This window comes from Thunnus albacares, chromosome 13 (genome assembly GCF_914725855.1).
Source record: "Thunnus albacares chromosome 13, fThuAlb1.1, whole genome shotgun sequence".
In the NCBI taxonomy this organism is placed as follows: domain Eukaryota; kingdom Metazoa; phylum Chordata; class Actinopteri; order Scombriformes; family Scombridae; genus Thunnus; species Thunnus albacares.
In genome coordinates, this window is record NC_058118.1 from 4,650,863 (window position 1) to 4,677,034 (window position 26,172).

Here is a 26,172-nt window from a genome sequence, read left to right on the forward strand (position 1 = left end):
AGTAGCCCCTCGGGATATGAACAGATGGAAGTGTTTAGCAACCTTACCCACCTACCCCTCCCACCCCAAAACACACACGCACACAAACACAAGTACTAAAACCCACACACACACACCTCCTCCACCTCTTCTTCCCCACCTCTCCTCCACCCTTTTTTCCTCCCTGCGCACCCCTACCGCGCGCTACCCCCTGCCAAATGTTCAGTTAACCTGTCAGTTCTCATTGCCCAAATTTCAAGATGCCATATGCCTCGCTCTGACTTCTAACCCTCCGCCGCCCTTCTTCCCTCGCTTCCTTCATGGTGACATGAAAGTCCCCCTTGAAACATGAGGATGTCTCTTCTCCGCTGTTTGATTCAGAACGCCTGGCTGAGATCACAGCGATTGCGAGCGTAGCTTGTCTTGTATAATAAAAGCAGTCACTTAGTGTTACACAGCACAGTGGGAGCGCATTTACCACACCACCATTGATGAGACTTTTGATGATCTACCTGCGTAAATGCTACAAATAACTTAGGATGAAAATAAGGAAGGGACAAATGACGGACGTGTACAACATCTAACACCGAGCTCATGTGGCCTCATCAGCTGGTTGATGAATGGAAATGTTTCATTTCTCGCTGAGATTGACTGATTGTTCAAACGAGTGTACAATAAACTGAGCGGCCCCTGTGCTATGATATCTAATAACTGTCTCCCCTGTGAGCTTTGGCAGTCCTGTCCAGTGAATTCCAGGCCATTTGCCCTTGCACAGAGGGCAGCTCCCAGCAGGCCTGGCCATAGTGACAGTTTGTTGTTGTTTATAAGGTCATCCCCACCATAGGGGGCAGCATATTCATTACACCCACCCCATGGCTCTGTTTGTCTCTGGCAGTCTGTTTCTCTGTGGGCTCCTGTCATAAGGTCAGAGGGTACTTACTATCATCCACTTCTTGTCTTCACAACAGGCCAGGAAAGTCATAATGCCTTTGGAAAGAGTTCAAAGGTTAATTGGCTTCATTTAAACTAAAATGGCAAGTTTATATTGAGAAATGCAGCAACATCAGTAATAGTCCAGTTGCATGCGGATGGAGTAGGAATCCACTAGATTGTTGCAGTCATTTACAATTAAGTCATAGTGTACACAAGTGTGAAGAATATTTTATTAATTTTAATGCTCAAATCCAGCAGTTGAACCTCAACAACTAGCATTTATTAATTGTAAAATTCAATCTGAGCATCACCTGCAATAGACTGAAGCGTGCAGTGTTCTGAAAGAGAATCAGAGAGAGAGAGAGATATAGAGTAAGGAAGTGTCTGGGAGTGGGAGCAGCAAGCTAAGTGAGGTTGTTAGTAGGAAGCGCTGACAGTCCAATCCAGCACAGCGACCATTCAAAAGACAGCTCCTTTTGTTTCTGCCTCCCTTTCTTCTGCCAGGGTAGAAAAAGAGGGTGAATCTCTCTGTGTGCAGTAACCCACTGACACCTCCCTCTGATCTGCCTCCTGCACTCTACCTCCTCCACCGCCGCCAATCCCCCCCACCCCTCCTACACCCCACCACATCCCCTCACCAGCACTCTCCACCTCCTCTCCCTCTGTCTCTTTCTCTCTCTCTCTCTCTCTCTCTCTCTATCTCTCTCTCTCTCCCTCCCTCCCTATGCATATGCCTTTGCCCAAGAGTCACTCTCCTGGTTGCCACAGTAACTAGCTCACCTCTATCTCTCCCTCTTTCTCCCTCTCACAATGCACCTAAACAGGAGAATCTGTCTCAGTCTGAGAGACAGAGAGAAGGGAAATTGGGGGGGAGGCATATTTGAGAAAGAGTGCTGTTTCACAATTGTCTTCTTTTCTACAATCCTTATCTACGCACGCACCACAGAGCAGACCAGGCAAGGCACGAGGAAAAGAACGAGGGAAATAACAAACAGGAGGGAATAAAGACATGAAATAATAGGGAATTCTGAGAAAGAATACCAGGAGGACACATGTACAAAGCGAGCGCTCCCAGAATGACAACCTCCTTTTTGTTTTTTTGGGTTTTTTTTGCTCTTACATTTACAGCACCAGTAGCGCCACTGCTAACCAGCATTCTCCACCTGCTCCAGCCATATTCCCCCATCCCCCCTCTTCCACATCAGTCCTCCCACCTCCTTCATCCCCCTCTCCTCTTGCCTTGTCGCCTGTGAGTGGCAGTCAGGTGGTGGTGGTGGTGTTGGAGAGTCTGCCCATTCTTTACAGCATCGTTGCAGGTGTCTCTCCCTCAGACAAGACCAGTTATTCAGCACCTGAACGCTCTCCCTGTCTATCTGTCTGTCTGTCTCTGTGCCCAATGCCCAATTACACTCTCATTACCTCCTAATTACCCCGGACACAGCAACTGGTAGCACAATCAGAAAGAGAGCAGAATGTAAATCAGTTGCATTCGTTCTGACATTATTTGTGGTACTTTTTTTTTTTTTTTTCCACTGGGTGGTGGCATGTTAAATGCTCCCCTGGTGATTGTGGTAATTTAGAGCAATATGGTAATAGGGGTGCTGATGGCTATTTCTCCTCTCACCAGCCGCTGTTTTTGTCCTTTCATGAGCTGTTGTCAGCCAAATTACATTGAAGGTTTAATTGGGTATTTTAGATCACGGGCATCACAATTGATGAATGATAAAAAATCATCTCAGTGATCATCGATTATCACTTTTTAGAGCATGCATCATAAATTAGCCCATCATCGGCTTATGCTGTTTTATTCATATATTCATATTCACATTACTCTTGATGGCTCAGTCTGTGATCTGTGCGCTATTTTTTTACGTCAGCAATGTTTGTAAACAAAGGCATAAAATCTCCTTTTTTATGACCTTTTATTTATAGTTATTGAGATTTTTTTTTTCAGTTATAAAACAACACTTGAATTATAACGTGAATACTCTATGAGTAATTTATGTGGTCAGAAATGTGCTTATTGAGGTGCCTTGAAAGACACAAAAACTTAATTTGATCTTTGGAACCAAATTGCTTTCAAAATCCAGTGTCTATATATCAATACTCATATATGAAGTTACAAATTTAATGCACACACTATGTTTGGCTTGAAAATGAGTAACAACTGATCATTAAGAAGAAATCGTTTTTTGTAGTAGTTTATTAGATGTAAGTCATTTATACAGTTCAGAGGAAACATATTAATTAGAGCTAGACTGATAAATTGGCTGGGCGGTTATATCCGCTGATATTATCTTATTGCAAATACAGTAATAAAAGTATATTCCAGACAATAAGTAACAAGAAATTGTAGCACATATGCCAAATATATGTTTGATGTTATTTATCAAATGTATCTCCATGACATAGCTTGAGAGCACCGACAGAATGTTTAATTTTTAACTGTAAAATGTCTTGCACACTACATATCTTGGTCACAATTCTTTAACAACCAAATTATTGTATGTAAAATGTTTATGTTTGTGTCAAAAAATGAATACAATTTTTTACAATTTTTTTTTTGCTCAAATATTGATATTGATATCAGCCTTAAAAATCCAGAAAGGCTTTGGCTCTAATCCTAATAATGAGTCTTTTCTTACTTTCAAATAAGATTCTGTTGCTTGTCATGTTTTTTGCTGATAATGATGAATAACAGAATAGCCACACTTTTCTCTATGTTACTGGTTCCCAGCAGCAGAGTGATCTGTGGTAGTAGCAGCAGGTGTAGGTGGACTGTGATGTACTGTATATTTATTGATTTTGATTGCTACCTCCATTCTGCCTCCAAATGACATTTTCTACCCAGAAATAGGGGAAGTGTTAGTTCATAATTAGAATGTAGAAACATACAGCATCATTGAAAATGACTCTGCTTGTCTTTGTCCCTCCTTTGGCTGCTTCAGTGCATGTTCCCTCCATCTAAGAAGACCTTCCTAATCTGTTCAAGTTTCTTTCAGAGTATGCTGATTTGAAAGGTTTTTACTAAACAAAGTGCAACCACTCTGCCCACCCATCAAAGCTGTAATTGCACAGTTGATCTTTTGCCAGACGTTACTCTCCTCCTGGTTGAAGGCTGCACACCTTTATGGGTCCAAAAAAAAAGTAGCCATGGAAAAATACTCTGAAGAATCCCCTGCCACTGGGTTAATTTATCCTTCATCTTTTCTTGTTCCTTCCAGCTTTTTCTTTGTGGATAAGAAAGACTGGTCCCTCAAGCCTTTAGCAGCTTACAGAAACCAAATAGAGACTTCAACACAGACCCCAACTATTCGGTGTAATAGGACACATCCAAGTCTTCTAACTGTTGCTTTAGGATTTTACCTCCTCATCAACGTAGAAAAAAATGTCATGTTTTCACTCCATCCATGTTTTATCATCTTGAAGTGTCGTACCCAGACAGATCCAGCCAAAGCCCCACTGGTGGTGGATGTGCCACAACCAATCTAAGATATTTGTGTTTTTTCTTGGGGTTGGGACATAAAAGATTTTTAGCACTGACTTAGCAAGCCACTGACTAACTTTACCACTAGCACCACCATGACATGGATTTTTTTGTTCCGTAGTAAAATGTCTCAAGAACTATTGTATGAATTGCCATGGAACATAGTACACAGATGTTGTATCCTAACGAGTTTGAGGATCCAAAAAGTAAGTGTTGGAATGCTAACATGCTAAACTAAGATGGTGAACATGGTAAACATTATACCTGCTAAACATCAGCATGTTAGCGTTGTCAATGTAAGCATGTTAGCATGCTGATTGCATTTAGCTCACAGCAATGCTGTCAGAGCTGCTAACAAATGCAATAGTTCAAAAAGTTAAACATACCCTGTGGAGTTTAAGACCTCCAGTACAATAGCACTATGGAGCAGTTTTTTTATGAGTGGGTCTCGTGCACATGGAGGAACAACTTTTGTTTATTTAAAAAAAAAAACTCCACAGTGCCCCTTATTCCAAAAAACAATGATCCTTCTTTTGAGTGTCCATCCATCCATCCATCGCTCCTCCACCCGTGCAGGCTGGTGTCTGGTGTTTATGGGCTTCCTCAGCGGGCGGGGTTGTTTAACGAGGGCAGGGGGACAGTGTGGCACTAATTGCGCCGTGTGATTTATACGAGACTGGGACCAGGCAGGAACACAGGCAGACGATGGTACTCTGAGAGCAGCTGCTTCGCCCAATATTTACTTAACCCTCCGCTGGCGGGCCTGGCACCAGTGCCACTGACGATGGGTCTATGGGGAGTAATTTCACTGGTTAGTATTATGTATAGCAGAAGGGTTGGGTTCATGTTTGAGGACTGGCTGAAAGTGGGGGGGTGTGTGCCGTATGGGAAGGTAGATTGAACCAATTAGAAGGAAGAATGTGATTGGTCTCCTGACAATTTGGCTATCCAGGAGGAATTGTTGCTAGGTGATATAATTGCAACCTATTTCCAGAACAGTAGGATTTGTTTTTTAAGACATTATGTATGTGAGTTGTTGTAACTGCTTTCCCACAAAAAACAAACCCAAAGTATATAAACATATTTAAGGCTGCAACTAACAAATATTTTCATTATTGATTAATCTGTTGATTATTTTTTCAATTAATTGTTAATAATTAGTTATTTGGTCCATAAAACATTAGAAAATGATGAAACATTTCTATTACTGTTTCCTAAAGCCCAAGATGACACCTTCAGATGTCTTGTTTTGTCCAGACCGACCATCCATAACCCAAAGATATTCAGTTTACTGTCATAGAAGACTTAAGAAACCAGAAAATATTCACATTTGAGAAGATGGAATCAGAGAATTTGTACATTTTTTTCTTAAAAAATGACTCCAAGCAATTAATCGATTATCAAAATAGTTGGCGATTAATTTAATAGTTGACAACTAATCATTGCAGCTCTAAACATATTTTACCTCTAAGTTTGTCTGTGCATGCATGAACAGAGGAGTCCTTAATGGTGATTAGTAGCGCTTCTGACTGAGGTCCTATATTGAGCAGCCTGATTTGTACAGTGTTCACTCTACTGTCATGTGTTAGCAGTGATAGACACTTCCATCCCACGCCTGTCTGCCCGGCTCATCTGGAGTGATAGTCAGAGACATCTTGGGGTTTGCATCTCAACTCAATTAGTCACACCTCAAAGAAATTAGCAGCAAAAGGTGCCAAAAAATTCCCCTGTAATAGATCAGTTCAAGAAGTTAAATCACATCTAAATATTCACACCTTGTGTGAGCTTAATGAGCCATTTACATGTTAGAGAAACAAACAAACACTGGATCATGTTCAGTCCATGAACAGCCACATCCAAGACCAAGACGGAGGAAGGAAAAGACGGGTAAAAAAAAATGAAGGAGGGGAGCCTGATTCTGTCTCCACAGCAACATTGATTGATATTCTTCAGGTGGAGCAGCTGTCAAGCGGCCTGACCACTGCAAGCTAATGCTCTGCAGGGAGAGAGAGGAGAGGGGAGGAGGGTGGGGGGGGGGAGGGGGAAAACACCAAGGAAAAGGCAAGAGATGAAAAGCAAGGAGACAGAGGGGACAGCGACAAAGAAGGATGTGGGGAGGGGAGAGAGATGGAATTGAAAAGCGATGATATAAAGGGAAGGAGATATATTTTTTGATTGTGATTTTGAGCCATTGTGAGAAGGCGGAGGCTGCTGTGAGAATTTGATTACATGGTAGTCGGGTCGTCCGGTAAACGAGGGGTGTGTCTTCTTTCTGTCTTCTAGAGATGAAAAGGGGATAAATGATGTGTGAAGTCAGGTTGTTAAAGACTTCTCTTAGTCAGCTGATGTATGCCTTCAGTTTAGGTTCCTTATTAAAAGGCTGATATTATTCAGGAGGTTTCATCCTTTTTGAACGTGATTAATATGATTTTATGTGCTTGTGCAAGAAGTTCTTGGCCTAAATTTACTGTAATGTGACATTTTTTTAATTAGATGCCACACAGTACTCGAGTCACATTGAAAGATAACACAAAAACATCATTTGTCCACAGCTTTTGTCCAAAGCCTGCTGGTGTCTAAATTATCGTTTATAAAAAGCAGATCATTCAAACACTAATGTACAAAACATCTTAGTGTGTGAGTGTGCAGCTTCCTCTAAATCTGCGTAGCTTGGCCATAAATATCCAGCTGGACTAATGAATGAATGTAGGTCTCAGTGAAGTGACCTTGTAATCTAATTGTCGCTACGGTGCATTCTGAAACCTTTATAAGGAAGCTGGTCCTGCTGAGAGAGGAGTGTCTGTCCTCAGGCCTGCAGGGAACCCTCCTCAGTGTTTTCTTTGTGCTTAAGAACATGCGCATTGTTTAGCCAAGTTTAGACAAGATTCATAAATGTGTTGTCTGTCAAGAATTTTCATTTGCACCCATAATTACTCCAACATGTACACAAAATTATAATGTTCTAACAGATCCTCATAAATGTTGGTTGTTTCTGCAACTCCAGGCTTTATCCTCATTAATCAGAAACACGTTGAAGCGGGTAAACCAGGCAGCAGTTTGCATAAACAACCTTAATAAGCTTGATAATCAGCTGTTGTGAGGTGGTACAGGGATGCCTATTCAGTGTCTCTCCTCTCTGTCTCTTTATCTTGATCTCTCTCTCTCTATCTCTCTCTCTCTCTCTGCATCATGACCGTGTAATTTTGTGAAATGAACTCACACAGACAGTTACAAGAGAAGAGGAGAGGATGCACATTTACACTCTAATTTATGAACCGTTTTACAGGAACATTCATCAGGTTTGTGAAAGTTTCAGTTTTTGAGATGAAATGCAAATTTTAAGTGTTCAAAAAGTCTTGAAAAAAAATTAAAATCTCTCTTCAGTTCAGTTTTTAAACTAAACAACCAAGAATGTTAGATAACTTTTCTGTACTTCATGCAAGTCTTTCCATTTTATATTGCTTTATACTTCAACTACACTACATTTCACAGGGAGGATAAATATATCATCTACTTATAAATTACTATGCATTAGTATAGATTAAAGCCCCTGCTCAGGTTGGAGTTGTGCAAAGATAAGTTGGGTTTTATATGAAGTTATGAAACTCCATATATTAATAAGAATGATAAAGTTGTAAAACTAACAGAAGAGTGAGAGCGATGTCAGTCAACTCTTCGTACGCCCACACATTCCTCAGAAAAAGTCTAATCAGAAAAATACCTGTGGGAGTGTGCAGAGTCTTAAGCGTACACATCTAATCTTGACATCTGTGCCTGATTTTAAAAGGTCTATAGATTTATAATAAGGGATTTAACAATAATAATAATTTCACTTGTTTCCAGAATATGTTCACATATTTTTGTGTATTTTAATACGTGAGAACTATGGCAACAAGTTGAAATAATGAACCACATTGCTTTGGAGAGTGATGAAATCAACTCGCTCCATTGGCAGACTCTGACCCTCAGTTTATGAAAACTAGGTTTTACAGACTGACTGTTAGAGCAAATGTCATGTCAAGATGTAGTTTCTGTGATGTTGTGGATGGAGGCTGTAGCTTCGGGTCATGATCAGACAGGGTGACTCATTAGAGAGCAGCACTCTGTCTCTTCCTTTCCTTCTACATAATCATCGTTATGTGGTTTCCAGTCTTTTCCTTGATAGACTTTCATACACACAGCCCATCAGGATGGTTTTAACCTGTCAGGATTTCCTTTTTGAATTGTAGGTTAGTTCCATTAGTGAGTAAGATAACGATTTAATCCATTAATAGATCAGTACTGTCATTCTAATGCAGAATAGTGGAAGATGTTTTTTCTCAATGTGTGAATAAAATTGTTTAAAATGACTTAATAACCTGATTCATGGAGCTTATAAAGAGTCCTGATTTCCATTGATGGATTGGTGTAACTGTAAGAAAACTTGAGAAATTCCAGCTTCCTGATATAGTTTTTTGCCTGTTGCTCAGCAGCGTTCAGCACCACGGAGAGCTCCACTCAACAGCAGGTTTTGAGTCTAGTTCATCTTCAAACTGGATATTTGAAAGAAAAACCTTTGATTTGCAGTTAGCTTCTTCTTTTCTTTAACTATGTACCTCAACTAAAATAGTTTTCAGTTTTCAGACCAACAAGTTTGGTGCTTTTTAGGTTCTGCTTTGCAGTCTATTGAGCTCAGTGATCCCAAATTGATGACCACTTTTTCAACTTTCAAGTGATAAAAAGTCAAAAATAAAAGGTAAACATACAAGAATGTAGATATTCAGATCTAGTAATTAAGTATTATTTTTCTAGACGTGCTGATTTGGGAATTTAATTTCCGTACCTGTAAAGATCTTTTATATAATATGAGGACATCTGATCATTACCTGTGCAGACTTTCTTAATAAAGAAAATATTTTTTTCTTCACAATGGGGATGAATGTATATCTCAGTCTTCATCAAGCAGTGACCACATATGCCTTGTCTTGCCATGTCTGCCTCCCACTTTACCTTCATCTTTCTCCCGTTGCTCCCTCCTTCCCTCTCCTCCTCAGTGTAGCTCCTGAATATTTAATAAGCCTGAATTACTGAGGCCCTCAACTGTAATGACGGGAAAATCAGACAATTAAAGCAGAAGGGCTCCGGCTTTAAGTCTCACCTCCCCCAGAGGAGCCAGAGATTATTTAAAGTGGCACACTGTTTGATTATCTAATCCTCCTCTTGCCCCCTCTGCTTTACTCACAGAGCAGCATTGCCTGCTCCACTTGCCACCGCAAATTACCATGAAACACCAATGAGCACTGTATTTAACTCCTTTTCCATAAGCGGGAATGTGACGCTATGAAGTCTCGCAGGAATGGCACTATGGGAGAAACTCTTTTACACTCAGGTTATCACAGTTTAGCAAGGTCTTGAAGGGTTGACTTGTTCTCACTTAGGGAATGTAATTAATAACCATGTTGAGATGTGCACATTTGCATGAAAAACCATATTACTTGTACTGAAAATGGCCCCTGTGTGCAGATTCAGTGCAAATATCATTTCTAAGTGTGTCAGTAGTATTGAAAAGAATGATGGTTGGAGTCTATACCTCTCTTCCCCAAGGTGGCACAAGGGGTATTAAACCTTTGCCTTTTTTTTCTTCAATCCCCTCATCAAGTATGAGTGAAAGGAGATGCAAGATGTGTGTGAGCAGACAAAAAAAGCAAGAAAATGGGGCCCACCAAGATAACCCTGGCATGGTGAAAGGCTCAACTCTTTTTTGCTCCCAAAACAAAACCTGTTTTGTCGGGTCTGGCGATGAAAAGAATTGTTGTCAGCTTGACTTATTATCCAGACACGTATTGTGATTGAGTAGATACTAATAGCTTCCTTAATGCCTGCCAGTGCAGCACACACACACACACACACACACAGAGGTTCCACACAGAGACGCAGACAGAGAGATGAATATTCATGATTATACAGCTGAGGCTCAACACTGGCTCATTTAGTGTTGGCCAGAGAGAGGCCAATGATAGCATTGTAAACACACAACCATCAGGGGTTTAATAGCTTGACTCCCGTACTGGCTAATTACGCCGCACACGCATCTGCACACACACCACAGATATAAACACACAGGCACAGATCTGAAAGCTATTGTGACGGAGATGTCCCTCCTCAGTTTTGACTTCAGCAGACAAACATTTGTCTGGTAGAAAAAGTGCTCACGCAGCTGCCCCCAAAACAGTCTGCTGGAGAATAGAGACATCCTGTCATAGTGTGTCAGTGTCTGCCAGATAAGCCCCATACACATGAACTCCATTCTTACACTGTCCATTGTTGAATTGTGCTTATATTTGATGAGATAGAGTTTCATTGGTCTGTCTACACAACCAGGTGTGTCTGTAGTTTGGATAGAAGCAATTGTCCATAATGGACAAAGCTGCTGACAATGACTTTAAATAGCACAGAATCAGTGCCGTCATGTTGGGCTGACATGACGGGTGTCCCTGCTATGTCTACTATGTTATTTTTAAGTTAAATTAAGTCGAAAGCAGTTTACATGAACAACAAAATTAGAGCTGCAATGATTAATCAGTTAATCGATTAGTCACTCGACAGAAAATTAATCTACATCTATTTTGATTTATGTTGTTTTTCAAGTAAAAAAAGCCACATGTTTGTTAGTTCCAGGTTGTTAAATATGCTGCATCTCCCAGTCTGACTTTATGGTAGATTTAATATTTTTGGCTTTTGGACTGATTATCAGACAAAAGAAGACATTTCATGACATCACATTGGGCTCTTGTTGTGATGCATCATGTAATTTTTTATAAAGTTTTATAGACCAAATGATTAACAGGAAAAATGATTGGGAGATTAATCGATTAATTGATGATGAAAATAATCATTAATTGCAGCCCTAAACAAAGCAATTTCCCAAAAAGGAGCTAATGCCATTCAAGAGCGCTCTGTTCCTTATGTTTTCAGTCCTAAATCTCATACGGGTGAACAGCTACCATCCCAACTATCATAACATTTTGTTTCATTTTCAAATCTTTTGTAGAGCATTGCTCTGAAGACAGACAGTATCTAAAATCTCTATTCCTTTTAACACGACAGAGGAATGTGGAGCAGCGATGGGGCCAAGCGCCTCAGGGCTTAAGCTTCCCTGTTGTCTCCTGATTTGAATATTGTTGAACATCCATTTGCATCTAGTTTTAATAGCGGTTTATTCAGTCAAGCAGAAGATGACATCTTTATCTGTGGTTGACATATGAGGCCGTTAGCCTCAGGCTAGCGTGTGTCTAGTTAATGAGCAAAGGGATGCTGCCGCTGATTAGGAGCGGCAATAAAAAAGCTCGGCTTTCTATTCTGACTCAACCCTGTAGTGATCAGATAGGGTATGGACCCAGAAAGGCTGCTTGAAGTTTGTAGTCCAGGTGTGATGAGAAATTAGGGCAAGTGCTTGGTTTGTGTGTGTTTTCCTGTATTCCTGCATTTGAGAACTTATGAGGGCCAAATGTACTAAAGTCTTTTAGCGAGGCTGAGTCAAATAAATTCATGCATGCCTGTTTATGTGTCTGTGTGCACTTTTAAGGTACAGTACGTCAAATGATCAGCTTAGTCTGATTTAGCTCACCCTGGATGTCTACGGGATCAGTAGCAGCTTGTGAAGCTAAATGTCTGAACTAACTAGACTACCTTTTTTAAATTTTATACATGTGCAAATTCACAAAGTCACTTATGGAAAACTTTTTAAAATATATCAGATTTCACTAGGATTATTTAGGATTATATTTTCTAATTTTTCAATGAATTTTTTGTTGTATAAAACATTGGAAAGCAGTAAAAAAAAAAAAAAACAACCTAATCCCTCACAATTTTCTTAAATCCAACCTGACATCTTCAAATGTTTTGTTTTTGTTCAACTAACAGTCCCAAACCCAAAGATATTTAGTTTACTATCACATAAAACAAAGAAAAGCAGCAGTTCCTTACATGCTGGAAGCTGGAACTAGAGAATTTCTGCATTTCACATAATAAATGACTAGAAAAAATAATTAATTATCAAAATAAGTGCATATTCAATTTTTGTAGATAGACTAATCAATAAATTAACATATAGTTTCAGCTCTAATCTTCATATTCACTTCTAATTTATGTGCTCAGACTTTAAGGATGGTTTTAAGTTTGTGTATTATAATGAATTTGTATATATATATTATATAAATATGTATTTTTTGAAAGATTTTTTGTTGAAGATAAACAGATCAACATGCTTCTGTAAGCAGAAACACATAAAACACAAGTTTAACTCAGAGTATGAAGGGAAAGTCAAGAGAGCTTTACCATCTGTACAGCATCTAGCTAAGAGTGGACAAAGATTCAGATGTGGAAAAACTCTGGAGCAAAACGGAATTTAACAGGGACAAAAGAAAAAAAAAGAGCAACAGAGGATACATGCAAGATAGAAGAGGCAATAATAAAATATTCGGTAGATAGATTGCTTACAATCAATAAGAATAAGTAAGAAGAATCATTTTTACGGTGAGACATACACTGATGAGGATTAAGATCAAGATTTGGCTCAATAAATCCTACATCATATTCCTGTGTGCATCTAAGCATTGCAACATTTGCTTGGACAGTGTTTCCACCTCTCCACCATTTACAGTACTGGGAATATTGCTTGCTAAGCGAATGGTGGCCAGTGTGTTGCCATGGCAACTCCAGCAGCTGTCAGTGTGCCTCCTGTAAGAATGACAAATGATTTTTATTAGAGGGGCTCTAAATTGGTGGGATCCCCCTCTCCATAAAGATGCTTATCCCAGCCTGATCAAACTGGAGTCATTCTGCCAATAACTCTGACCGGGCCTAATTACAACACAGGCCCTCCTGGGCTCATCATACACTCATTATTACTCACAGACTACACCCGTAATTCCTGCGCCAGTCACTGTGTGACATTTTCATAGTAGGAAACAATGTGGCGTTGCATATGGCAGTATTACAGCTGCAGTTTCAGATGGTTCTTGCTGAATTTTCATTTTGCAACTGTTACACACATGGAAACAGAATGTGTTTTTCCAAATTATATTAGTTCATCATCTGCCAATCACATTTATATGTATCTGTGTATTTGTTCTTCTGTGATCACAGTAACAGAAATAACCTCTAAGCAAACTGTAGCTTTGTTTTTTTGAATGGAGGGTGCATATATACAGTATATTAAGGAAAATACTTTAATTTTGTTACAGACAATTCAAGAATTAAGGGCATACATGTACGTTTTGAAATTCCATCTTAACCAAGATCTACACTCACCAAATAACCTCAGTAATGATATTTTTCAAAACACACACTCTGCTTTAGTCCAGTACATGTTTAGCTTACATCTCCAATTGTTTGGTTCAAGTTAAAAGACCTTTTTAAGTCACATTTTCAAAAGAAAATGAATTTGAAGTGTGATAAAAGCACAATAATTTACAGTTGGAAGCTCAGACAACCCAACACACGATTTTTAAAATCAGTTCTAGATGCAGATGGCTGTTGGTTTGTTAGCATGCTAGTGTTATATTCAAACAGCATGGATTATCTTTTATTTTTTGTCAAGCTGCATGACTTTGAGTGGCCAAGGTCACATTGACACTGTAACTGTCTCCAGGGACCATACTCCACTCGCTAATACACTCCAAGACAGTTGCACAGTGGGGACGCTGCTTCCACGCTGCCAGCAGAGTGATGAGGAAGCAATTTTTATCTGCATTGTTTAGCTGACTCGATGGGTTTCCCGTAAGTGGCGTCCAGACTGCTGGTGTTGATAGGTCAGACGATTCAAAGTTCTTCAGAGTCAGAGGAGTGCAGGTTGAGGTGTTCAAGGTCGTAAGAGAGAATAATCAGTGTCTCAGTTTTGCTCTGTAACAAAAGGAGTTGGAGGTTGGGAAATGGGATCAGTGTACTTTGGGTAACAGCATTTTCTATTGTTGAAATAATATACTGTACTTAGAGGATTGTGCTGCATGCAGAGCTGCAAAGGTACACATAGATAGACTCAAGTCGGTGTTTGGTTTATGTATGTTTTTAATTGTCACAATGTCTTTATCATATGCACTACTTGCTTTTGCAACAATTGCTAAAGCATATATGATTTCAGACAGTCAGACAGTCAGACAGTGTAAGAGAAAGAGAGAGAGTGCCTGTTGAGATCTGTCAGACAGACACGGCTGACTTTTTTTTTTTTTTTTTGATAATTGCTCTGCCTAGCCATGATCTGAATTAGCATATGAAAGTTGTCTTTTTTTCCTTCACTGGGAGCGCATAGCTGTAAGCTAATTTGTAAGTCATTTTAGATGACAGAGAGTGGTTGTATCCCAGAGGTGCTTTTTCCCTCTTGATCTTTTATTTTCTCTCTCTCTCTCTCTCGTTCCCCTGCTTGCTCTCTCTATCACTCTATCTATTCTCTCCCTCCTCCCATCTCATCTTTCCTACGCTCTTGTCTCAATTATAGAATATTGAAATGACTCAGAGAGCCAAGGTAACTCTTTCAGCTGAAGCTCATGTTTTGGGCAGATGGTCGCCCAGCAAGCGAAGGTCATAGTGCTCAGCTATGTCACCATGTGTCATTGTGTTCCTCCTTATCCTTCTCTCTTAGTCCTTGTCACACACTAACCTGTGTGTCCAGTGGCAACACATTCATGCCGGTGCTGTCCTTGATGAAAAGTGTAACAATAGCATTGTGATATTATGGACATGATTCAGCCTTCTCTCACTATTTCTATTATGTCTCACAAGCAATTTAGGTTTCAGTGAAAAACTGCAAAGCCTCCCAATTTGAGTGAACAAAGAGTCTACTTGCAGGCTCGGTGTGGCTTATATGGGGATTAATTGAAGCTATTGAGTGTGGATCCACAGAAAGAGACTTGTGTTTCTGGCACTGTCGATGCCAAAGCAGCTGGGCGGGCCCAGGAAGGGAAGAGGAGAGGACTGATAGTCCAGCAAGCCACCTGGAGTGAAGTGAAGCCATAGTTTCAGAAATATACACTCATACAGCCAGGTGTGGACACAAATGCATGCTCATATGTCTAGCATGCTCACTCACACACATATACACACACAGTGCAAGAACAGTGGAGGCTGTCTCTCAGGCAGTGTTAGTATGCAGTAGGTAGAGCAGAGAGGAGCGGGGAAAAGCGTAGTGGAGCGCCTTCGATCGTTATTATTGACCATTCCTCCATGCAGCTGTATGCTGCATAAACACATTCACACTCACTTGCATGCACATAGAAACACACAGGCTCACACACAAAGACTTGAATATACAGACACACAAGCCAGTGTGATTTGAGAGAGCTGCAGTGGTACGAGCATACACAGAAATGCCCTCAGCTTACAAGGACACACACACATACAATACTGTGCTGCAGGCCTGCAGCGCTGTGTGAGACAATCAATTCTGTTTGTTGGTGGTGAGCATGAGCTGGCTCAGGGAAGAAAGAAATGAAATCTAACCAATAATCAAGAATGTAATCAATTACAATGGTTTTTTTGAGTTAATTGCAACTTCTGCCACCTTCTGTTTTAATTGCAATTGTCTAAATATACACCATCTGAAAAATGCTTTACTCATGTAAACATCTTTTGATTTATCTCCTGCTGAAAACATGCTTAGTTGTGTTTGCAAACTGCAAGGTGCACAATCTATCTATATCAAAAATTACTTTTCTAAATGGTTGGAACACTTAACGTTTCAGATTTTGGCAATCTAAACGTAATTATCTTCTTAATTTGTAGGCACTGCAGGGGACAGCAGTTTCCCCAGAATCTGTATGTAGTTTCTTCTCAGTAGTAGCTTTCTCAGTAAAGCCTGAAGATGATGTATGTGTAGAGACAGAATGAAAAACAAAACCAAGATGCTGGTACTGTACTGTAAAAAAAAACAAACAGGTTAATGTTCGATGTTGTTGCCCATATTACATCAGTATGTATCATCAATGGAAGACTTCAGACCGTAGTATTTTTTAAAGGAATAGTTTGACATTTTGGGAAATATGCTTATTTGCTTTCTTGGTCAGAGTTAGATGAGACGATCAATATCAGTCTCATATCTGTCAGTTCAATACGAACCTTCAGCCAGGAGACCGTTAGCTTAGCTTAGCATTAAGACTGAAACAGGGGAAACAGCTAGCCTGGCTCTGCGCAAAAGCAAAAATATTCACCTAACAGCATCTCTAAAGCACATCAATTAACATGTTATATTTGTTTATTCCATTCAAAAAACAAAAGGTAAACATGACTAGTTGTGGTTGAGCTTGTGCTGGTGGGCAGATGTTTTTTTTCTTTTGGACGTGGCAAGCTAGCTGTTTCCCACCGCTTCCAGTCTTTATGCTAAGCTAAGCTATCGATCTCCTCATATAACTCTTGCTAAGAAAGCAAACAAGCACATTTCCTAAATGTCATTTAAGCACATTAGTCAGTTGTTATAGTGGAATTTGTAATGACTCCAATATCAAACATACATGTCGATGAACCACATTCTACACTGAGAAATTCACTTATAATCCAGAGTCTGTTGTTACACTGGTAGATGAGAGACGAGCACACTCACACACATGTAAACACGCATGTGAGTATGTGTGAGTCTGTTTTAATGTGCATTTAAATCACAGGCGTACTCCCCTCTCCTAACTCTGGCCTTTTGTCACAGTGACAGGCAGTCTGTTCTAATGAAAGCTCCTCTCATTCATAAGCCTGCCTTGTCAACTTTTGATGCCAGGCAACTTTCAGAGGGAAAGAGGAAGAGGGGGAAAAAGGGAGAGGAAAGACAGAAGAGACAGCCTGCTTTTCCCTTTCCTTTGATATCTGCTTTCTCTGAATTGTTTCTTTCCTTGAAAAGGAACTGCAGTTGCAACCAGCAAAACTCGAATTTGATAATATTTACTAGTGGATGAGTGTCTGTCACACACTAGAGCACCACACCACAAGCTGAAAAAAACCCCTTTAGGATATTAAATCCATGGCCTCTCATTTCTAACTAGGTCAACACTTGCTCACTACCCTCCTCTTTATATTCCTCCCTCTCCTTCCCTTTTTTCTCCCTCCATTTCTGTCCTCTCATTCATCCCTTTCTTATTGAACAAGTAAACATGTTGGAAGTCATTTGTTGTCTCTGTTTATACATTTGTTCTATCCAGTGTCTGTGATTTCAAGAAACTCATTTAGCTAATTTTGTGCTGAAAGACTTATGTTTCCCCCTAAAGTGACAGATCAGTTTTCCTGTTAGACTCCAAACATAAATGTAGAAGCCAACAGTGACCAATTGTAATTTTGATAATGTTTGCAGCAATTATATTGATAATCAATTAATCATTTCAGTCATTTTTCAGGCAAAAATGCCAAACATTTGCTGGTTCCCGCTACTCAAATATGAGGATTTACTTTATGTTTTTATCTTATATGATAAAAATGACTTTTTCTTTTGACTGGTCGGATAAAACAAGCAATTTAAGTGGCATCACTTTTCTTTTTGACGATTTATTGATTAAATTCAATCGATAATTGATAATGAAAATGATTTGTTTGATTTATTGTTGGGATGTTGCAGCTAACACCTTTGACACATTGATCATAGGCTGCATTTTTACACCTCTTTCTAGTATTTTAGCTTGCACTATACAAACGCCTGTGCAAGCAGTCTTAATCTGTGCTAAACTGTCATGACAGGACTAAATGAGAGTAATTCAACACCCCATAAAGTCTGCATTATGATATCTCTACCAATATTGCCAGAATCCCCCACTGTACGGCAGCCCCATTTGATCCCCGTCCCAGACAGGCTTCTCCATCATCAGTGACACATGAAATACCCCGGCAGCCATCAGCTACAGCGCACATCACTCCTCATAAACACTGACTACCTCTCTACTTCCATGTGTTCACGCAAATTAGCATAACATTAGCATGATATTAGCACATCCGACCTGCGCAGCCATGCCTTATCAAAGCGCTCTGTGATCCCTGGCTCCCCACGCTTCAGTCTGGAGCAGAGAAAGAGAGAGAAACTGAGAGAGAGACAGAGAGTTTCCCCTGAGAGAGAGAGAGAGAGAGAGAGAGAGAGAGAGAGAGAGAGAGAGAGGAGAGCGATGAGCTACATGATAACGAGCTGTGTTACACTGCTACACAACACACAGCCTTGTCACAGCGCCTCAGAGCTGTGCTGAGCTAAATGGGCTGCAGCAGATGTTTGGTGACTACAATCACACAGGGCAGCATACTTCACTTGACTTGCAAATATTTGCTAAGAGACTTCAATATTGGATTTTCTGTGTTTTCTTCTTTTAGAATGTGTAAGGTAGTGATTCCAGTGCATAAGAATGAACACACACACACACACACACCGCTTTCTTCTCCACAGTTTCTCGGTGACTGTGGAATATTATCTGTTAGAAAATGCTAGTTGACTCCTGAGATGAAATCAGGAGGCAATTGATTCTTTGTTTGTACCTTTCATCACGCACACACAGTGGTTCAGATACTACTTACTAGATTTTGGTACAATGGGGAGGAACAGTGCATTTCAAGTGTATTTTGGCATTTTCAAAAGGTCAAACGAGTTGATATTTGTGTTATTGTTGCTGGCTCATCAGTGAGAGTCAATGTGTTTCGTTTTTAAAAATGTGTATAATTATAATTCCACTGCACAAAAGTGAAAATTCACACTCCACCTTATACTCTCTCGCACTGTAATTCTTTATTTGTTTTTAATAAAACTTTTGTTGCACCAGACAACTAAGCTGAGGGAGACTCTCAGTCCAGTCTTTATCTGTCCATATGTGTTTTGTAGTGATTCTGCAAGCTACATATCACTTTTCCAGAATGTTCAACATTATACTAATTGACCAGAGGCAATATGCAGTACTTAAAGGTCAAGTAAAGGTGATATATTTGGTATTGATTGGCCCATGGTGTTGGAGTATCCAATGGGAGTTTTCATTTTAAAAGGTTACTTTGGTTTTATTGTTTCATTAAGACCTGTGCTGTAACTGTTACAAATCGCTTCATACGTCAATAATGTGCAGTGACTTAATATGTTATGTTTATTTGTTTACTTCCAGTGTCACGGTTTCTCATCACGTCCACGGGAGCCCTATATATCCTGGATGTGCAAATGGAAGACGGGCTGTACAACTACAGGTGTATGACACGACATCGATACACAGGAGAAACCCGACAGAGCAATAGCGCCCGCCTCATTGTCTCAGGTAAGAAGAAGGAACACAAAAATAGCCAGTGTTAAAATGAAAATGATGCATACCAACAAGTTATCAACAGCAATGTTAACAAGGCTGACTGCAAGATTTGAAATCAGTACGAGGTATCTCGTCACATCCTGCCATATGGCTGTAATTATCTGTTTATGAAGTAGAGGATCTTCACACCAGACTAACACAACACAAGTAAACAAACTGTGAGCCATTAAAAATTAGACTAATCTGGCCTTTAAACCCACTCTAAATACAATTTGATGAATGAAACCTTGTTTTTGTTTTGTTTTTAACCATTTCTTCTCCTTTATTTTATTTAGTTTTGTTTTCTGATAGTGTAACAGTTGGCTTTGGTTAGTAGTGTGTGTAGAATGACAGAGGAGCATATGGAAATAAATTTGCACTTGTAAAAACAAATGTGAAAAGAATCGAGAATGACAGGAAAAAACACATGAATTAAAGACAAGGTGACATGTGGTAAAGGTCATTAAATCTGTGCCAACACAGTTTAGGGGGAGGGTTCGGGACAGAAAATGCCTTCCCTAACCTCCAACTATTTAAAGGGCCACTCCAGCTGTTTAAAGTCTGAATCATATCAAACTAGAGACTCAAATTCAAGCATCCTTGCAAGGGAGCATTTCTGTTCCACATTCACAAATGCAGTCCCACGAGCACGGAGCTGTGACAAGCTCGATGAGCTCGATCCTCCCTACGCACTCACAACTGCTTAACACTCGCTCACTTGTCAAGTTGACTTTTGAGACTTTCGAGGCAGGGATGGAATAGACAGTCTGTTCCTTTGATTGGTCACTTAGAATACTGACTATGACCTTTGATTGGCTGTTTGGTTTGATGACTGACACAGTCAAAGACAGGCAGTTGCCTGAGAGAACAAAGGGAAACACAAATAATGATATCTAGCAGCTGATTCTCCGTTTTTTTGAAACTGTGTTTTAATGACTCACTGGAGTCTCCTTGGTAATCTAGTCCAGATCAACAGAGCGGATTGTCTATTCCATCCCCGCCTCCAAAGTCTCAAAAGTCAAGTTGATGAGCTCCCTCACAAGGATGCTTTTCTGCTCATGGATACTGTTCTGTGTGCTCATATCACGTGCACACACCTGCTTTTTATGTGTTTGATTTTTGAGACTAATTAAACGATTTTGATCAGAATAATTTTTCAGCAGTTTTAAAGGCTAAAAATTTAGCACTCCATAGATTTTGGGGATACCATACCTGCCCATGAGCCACATTGAAACACAATATGGCTCGGCGTGGAGTGTGAGCCCCTTTATCTACTCAGCCACCATGATAATGAGTGAAACTGGTATAATAAGGATTAAAATGTCAAATTCCACACATCCGTCGCAGTATATACTCAATGTTGTACACCTTACAAGTGAACAAGTCAAATCTCATACCACACTCTACCGCCCCCTGCAGATCCCACCAACTCAGCGCCCCACATCCTGGACAGCTTCGAGCGTCGTGAGGTGATGGCGTCTCATCGAGTGGAGTTACCCTGCAAGGCCTCCGGTCACCCTGCACCCAAATACCGCTGGCTAAAAGACAACCGGCCGCTGGAGCCCGACACGCGCTTCAGACAGAGTGTGACAGGCCTGCTGATAGAGAGAGCCCAACCCAGCGACACGGGCACATATGTGTGTGAGGTGTGGAATGGCTACGGAAATGCTGAGGTGGTTGGCAGGCTGCTGGTGAAAGGTCAGTGTCTATGAGCTGTAAGTCATTGGGGTTGATTTTTATCTTTGCTATGATGCCTCAAAACAGGGGCAAGCTAGGAAGCTGTACATGCTGCTTCCCATTTTTATGGTGCTGCATGAAGCATTTTGAACAAATCAGTGCCAAACGGATTATGCAAATTACAATAAATAAACATGACCAAATACTTCCCAATACAGTACTTATATTAATACATGCTACAGCAAAGACATTTGTATAATGTAACACTGCTCTTTCTGTTAAAGGGGACCTATTATGATTTTCCTTATTTTCAGTCATATATATAATGTTACAATGTCGGATGTTCATTTTAAACGTGGCATGTTTAATATGACACAAGCACAGCAAAGTAAAATAAGTAGTTTACCTGTTGGAGGTGTGCTGGTCGTCTGCAGCTCTTCATCAAACATCATCACTGTGGCTGTTTCTGCTTACTATTTACGTTTGAGCTGCAACAATTAGGCGATAGACTGAAAAGCAATCGCAGACTATTTTAATATTAGAGCCATTTTTTAAGAAAAATGCCCAAATTCTCCGATTCCAGCCTCTCAGTTGAATATTTTACGTTTTCCGTAGTCTTCTATGATAGTAAACTGAATATCTTTGGGTTGTTGACTCTTGGTTGGGACAAAACAAGACAGTTGATGACATCGACTTGGGTTTTGGGAAACAGTGATGGAAATTTTTCTCAGTTTTATGCAACAGACCAAACGACTAATAGATTAATCAATAATGAAAATAAGTGTTAGTTGCAGCTCTATATAAAACACAATGATATTGTTATATATTAAACTACCCAACAGTATATAAAATAGTTAAGTAGTTAGCTCCACCTTAACCAGCAACAACAGTGAAAAAGTACTTACACATTGATGCATCAGTACTAATAATCTAATTTAATATATAATAATGTGTCACTACCAGGGGGCATTTTTCTGCAGAACATCCTCAAGTATTTTCATACATCTGCTTCAGTAAAGGATACAAATACTTCCTCCACCACTGACCATTCCCTCCCTCACCTACAGAGCCCCTGAAGGTTGTGGTGAGCCCACGAAAGGTGAAGGGCAGTGTCGGGAGCCAGGTTTCACTGTCCTGCGGTGTAACAGGCTCCGAGGAGTACCAGTTGTCCTGGTATCGCAACGGAGAGCTCATCTACCCCAGTAACAGCGTCCGCATGACAGGCCAAAACAGGGAGAACCTGGTCATGGCTGGTATGGCCAAGAGCGATGGAGGAGCCTATCAATGCTTCGCCCGACACGGCAAGATGTCCGCCCAGGACTTTGTTCAAGTCATACTGGAAGGTCAGAATCCACAGTGATCTCACTGGAGATGTATGGGTGGTGGCAGTCATCATACTGTATGAATGGAATGGATAAGTAGCTGAATTTGTATGTATAATCTGTTTTGTGTGTAAAGGTATATGTGTATGTACATGTGAATCCAAACTGAGTGTCTGTATGTTCAGTCTGTGTGCTGCAGTACAGCTGAGGCCCAGCCCATTTTATTAGATTTTCTAAAAGAGGCTTCCATACTGCTACAGGAGCAGGGCTGCTGCAGTGTCTGCCTCACATGACCACACCAATATAAGGAGAATATTGATAATCAATGATGTTGTGGAGCCACAGAAAGGAGCTTTATTAATCTTCTCTACACTCTTAATTCTGCTTTTTACAGAGCAGACATGAATAAATGGCTCTGAAAAGACAAATCAGTCAATTTTGAAAAGATTCCCATTAATAAAAGCTTCAGATGTGCTTTTGTAATGATCTATTATAAGAGAAATAATTGTAGAATAATAAAACGTGCATTGTCTTGTCTCTCTGCTCCTGCTGCCCAGATGGCACCCCCAAGATTCTGGCTTCATTTAGCGAGAAGGTCTACAACATCAACGAGTTTGTGTCGCTGTCGTGCACGGTGAAGGGCACGCCGGAGCCCCGGGTGACATGGACTCTGGATGACGAGCCAGTGGTACGGGACAGCCGCCACCGCATCTCCCACTACACCAACGCTGAGGGCCACGTGGTTAGCCACCTCAACATCAGCCAGACCCAGGTCCCAGATGGAGGGGTGTATCGCTGCATCTGCAACAACTCGGCCGGGACCGTTTCCTACCAGGCGCGAATAAACGTAAGAGGTGCTTGTCAGATCAACTCTTCCAACACACCATCACATATACACATCAACATGTCTTGATTTATTCTGTTTTTATACATTTTTTTTAATTGGCACCTGGATGTGCAGATGTTGAAACAACGCCTGACTAGATTTGCTTCAGTGTGTTTCTCCTTTCTCAGAATAGGGCTCATACAGCATCCTGTAGTAGCTCCTCCTATCATCAGTCACTAGTGTCAGCATTAACTTTTCTAATGCCCCACTTCCTACCCAACACCTGCTTATAGCTTTATATTGGGACACCATTAGGGTGATTTACTGTTACTCTAGTGTATGACTGTAGAGCTATCTGTTCTCTACAGGGACATGGTTGGCTGGATTGCTGTTGTCATGTAGCGGTAATACTGGGGCACTCAAGCTTTCTGTGCTTGGTGCACAGCCATTAGTATTTCTCTATTGCAGGAAGGGGGCTTTCTGTACACTGATTGGTTTAATTTGATTGTGTTCATTCTTGCATGTTGTAAGGCTAAATAGGGCGATCCTCTAGCCCTTAAGCGAGGGTCCATGGATGCCGAATGCAGCCAAGCAATGAAGATAAATCTCCACAGGTGCCATTGCTGAGAAAGTGTAATGACTGTTTCTCACATCGTTGGCTCCTTAATCGTGCTAAAGAGAGTAGCAGCCCAAGATATGCTTGTGCTCAAAGTACACTACAGAGCCTAGTTAAACTGTCTTCTACAGTGCTTTAAAGAGAAGCCTAATAGTCCATTTCCCTGATAGACACTGAGCTATGGAAGCCTATTGGTTATTCTGTTGGTTTTTCACAAGTGAGTGCGAAAGCAGGCAACATGAGTAATGGTTTTGATAATAGCTTCATGAGTGGAGAAAGGGAACATTCCACTCTAATGCTTGTCAGAGGCAATCACAGCCAGCACCGAAGAGGTGGGAGCAGAAGGTAATATTCACTACAGGCTCAAATAGAAGGGAACACCCTTTCCCTAATTCATCTAAGAATGAATCCCTGGTTCTCACAAGGCAAAAAGCCATGTTGGAGAAAGACAGACTTAATTAGAAGCCTTTCTTTGAATGACTGCAAGGAAATCTTAGTCAGGCAGTCTAAAACTCCTAAACAGATATTAGTAATGTTTTTATTTCTTACTATCAGAATGAATCAAGGCATGTAAACTTTGTGGTGTCTTGAAAACACACACAACGCAGCACAGCTATCGTTTATACAACCCCCCCTGCCTCAAAATCATTTTAAGAGAGTTGTCTCTCCAATGTGTCCTTCAAGGGCCTGCCAGCATCAGACCAATGAAAAACCTCACTGCCATCGCTGGGCGGGACATGTACATCCATTGCCGTGTCATTGGCTACCCATACTACTCCATCAAGTGGTACAAGGACTCCAATTTGCTGCCATACAACCACCGCCAGCGAGCCTTCGAGAATAACGGCACCCTGAAGCTGTTTGATGTGCAGAAGGATGTGGATGAAGGAGAATATACATGCAATGTACTGGTGCAGCCTCAGCTCTCCACACACCAGAGTGTCTATGTTACTGTGAAAGGTATGAACTCAATCTGATTTGTCCATCAGTTATATAGTACATAACTCAACACTGTAAAGTAAGCCTGGGCCTTGTATTTATAAAAAAATATCATCAGATTTAGTTGCTGTAGCTGTGTGTAGTCACAAGTACTCCATCATGATTATTACCAATCTGATGTGTCATGTAAGCCGCTTAGACCATTTATTAGAGGTGTACATACACACTTTATCATACCCCAGTATTTGTTGAGTACATTCATAGATACATCATTAATCTCAGTCTGTGGACACTAAAATGAAATCATTTTATCAGTCTACACGCTGACCCTGGAGTGTCTTTCCATCTGGCTTACATGCAGTACATCACATTTAAGAGACACATTAAAGCATCACCTTAGTATCTACCTTTCTTTGTTTGCAGAGAACACAGATATGCAAAAGGGGTATTTGTATATCACAACCTGTAAAAAAAAAAGCAACTCACATCACTGATAGCAAAGCAGCATCTCCATCATCCCAACCAGCTTATCCGGGGCTCATCTGAATATGCAGCGGCGCTGAGCTGAGCCAGATGATGATAACCTCAGATAGCTCTCTTTCTTCAATGACGCTGCATAATTTGAAATGTTGGATGGGCAACCCCCCACACCCTCCTCCCCCCCCCCCCTCTCTCTCTCTCTCTCTCTCTCTCTATGTCTCTCTCTCTCTCTCTCTTGACGTGCTAACGAGTGTGCGAGGGGGAAATCACACAGCGTAGACAAAGCTACGCCGCCATTCCGCCTCGGCTAATTTGCCTCTCGGCTGCTTAGCATTCCATCGCTGCCGAGAGGGAATCCCCAGGAGCCTATTATGCCTATTTTGTTGTGAATTAAATAAGCGCTGAAGTGCCGCTTATTCCAATGTTATTTTAAATCATTAATTTTCCAAAGCATCTGGTTCTCACGATGGCTACAGTGTCCCCAGAGAGCAAAAGAGAGTGAGAGAGAATGTTATATGCATGTTGTTTGAGAGAGAATTCAGACACTCTACGTAGGGAGAGGTAGTAAAATATTTCTCTTACTCCTGCAAAATCACATTATTATGTTTTAATATAGAGAACAAGGTGATAAAGAGAGAACTGTGACTAATGAGTTACTTTAT

General features: G+C 40.6%; 1 protein-coding gene across 3 annotated transcripts in view; it reads left to right on the forward strand.

Annotated features, from left to right (window-relative positions):
- Positions 1-26,172, forward strand: part of dscama (Down syndrome cell adhesion molecule a) — a 92,831-nt gene that overhangs the window by 39,426 nt on the left and 27,233 nt on the right. For 2 of the 3 annotated variants that reach the window (XM_044371278.1, XM_044371279.1), the window contains exons 4-8: positions 19,477-19,623; positions 21,070-21,348; positions 22,395-22,670; positions 23,207-23,503; positions 24,776-25,051. In XM_044371278.1, coding sequence (XP_044227213.1) covers positions 19,477-19,623; positions 21,070-21,348; positions 22,395-22,670; positions 23,207-23,503; positions 24,776-25,051 — 1,275 coding nt within the window. Of the gene's footprint in view, positions 1-19,476; positions 19,624-21,069; positions 21,349-22,394; positions 22,671-23,206; positions 23,504-24,775; positions 25,052-26,172 lie in introns of those variants that run through there. The other variant, XM_044371280.1, reaches the window with a different exon arrangement.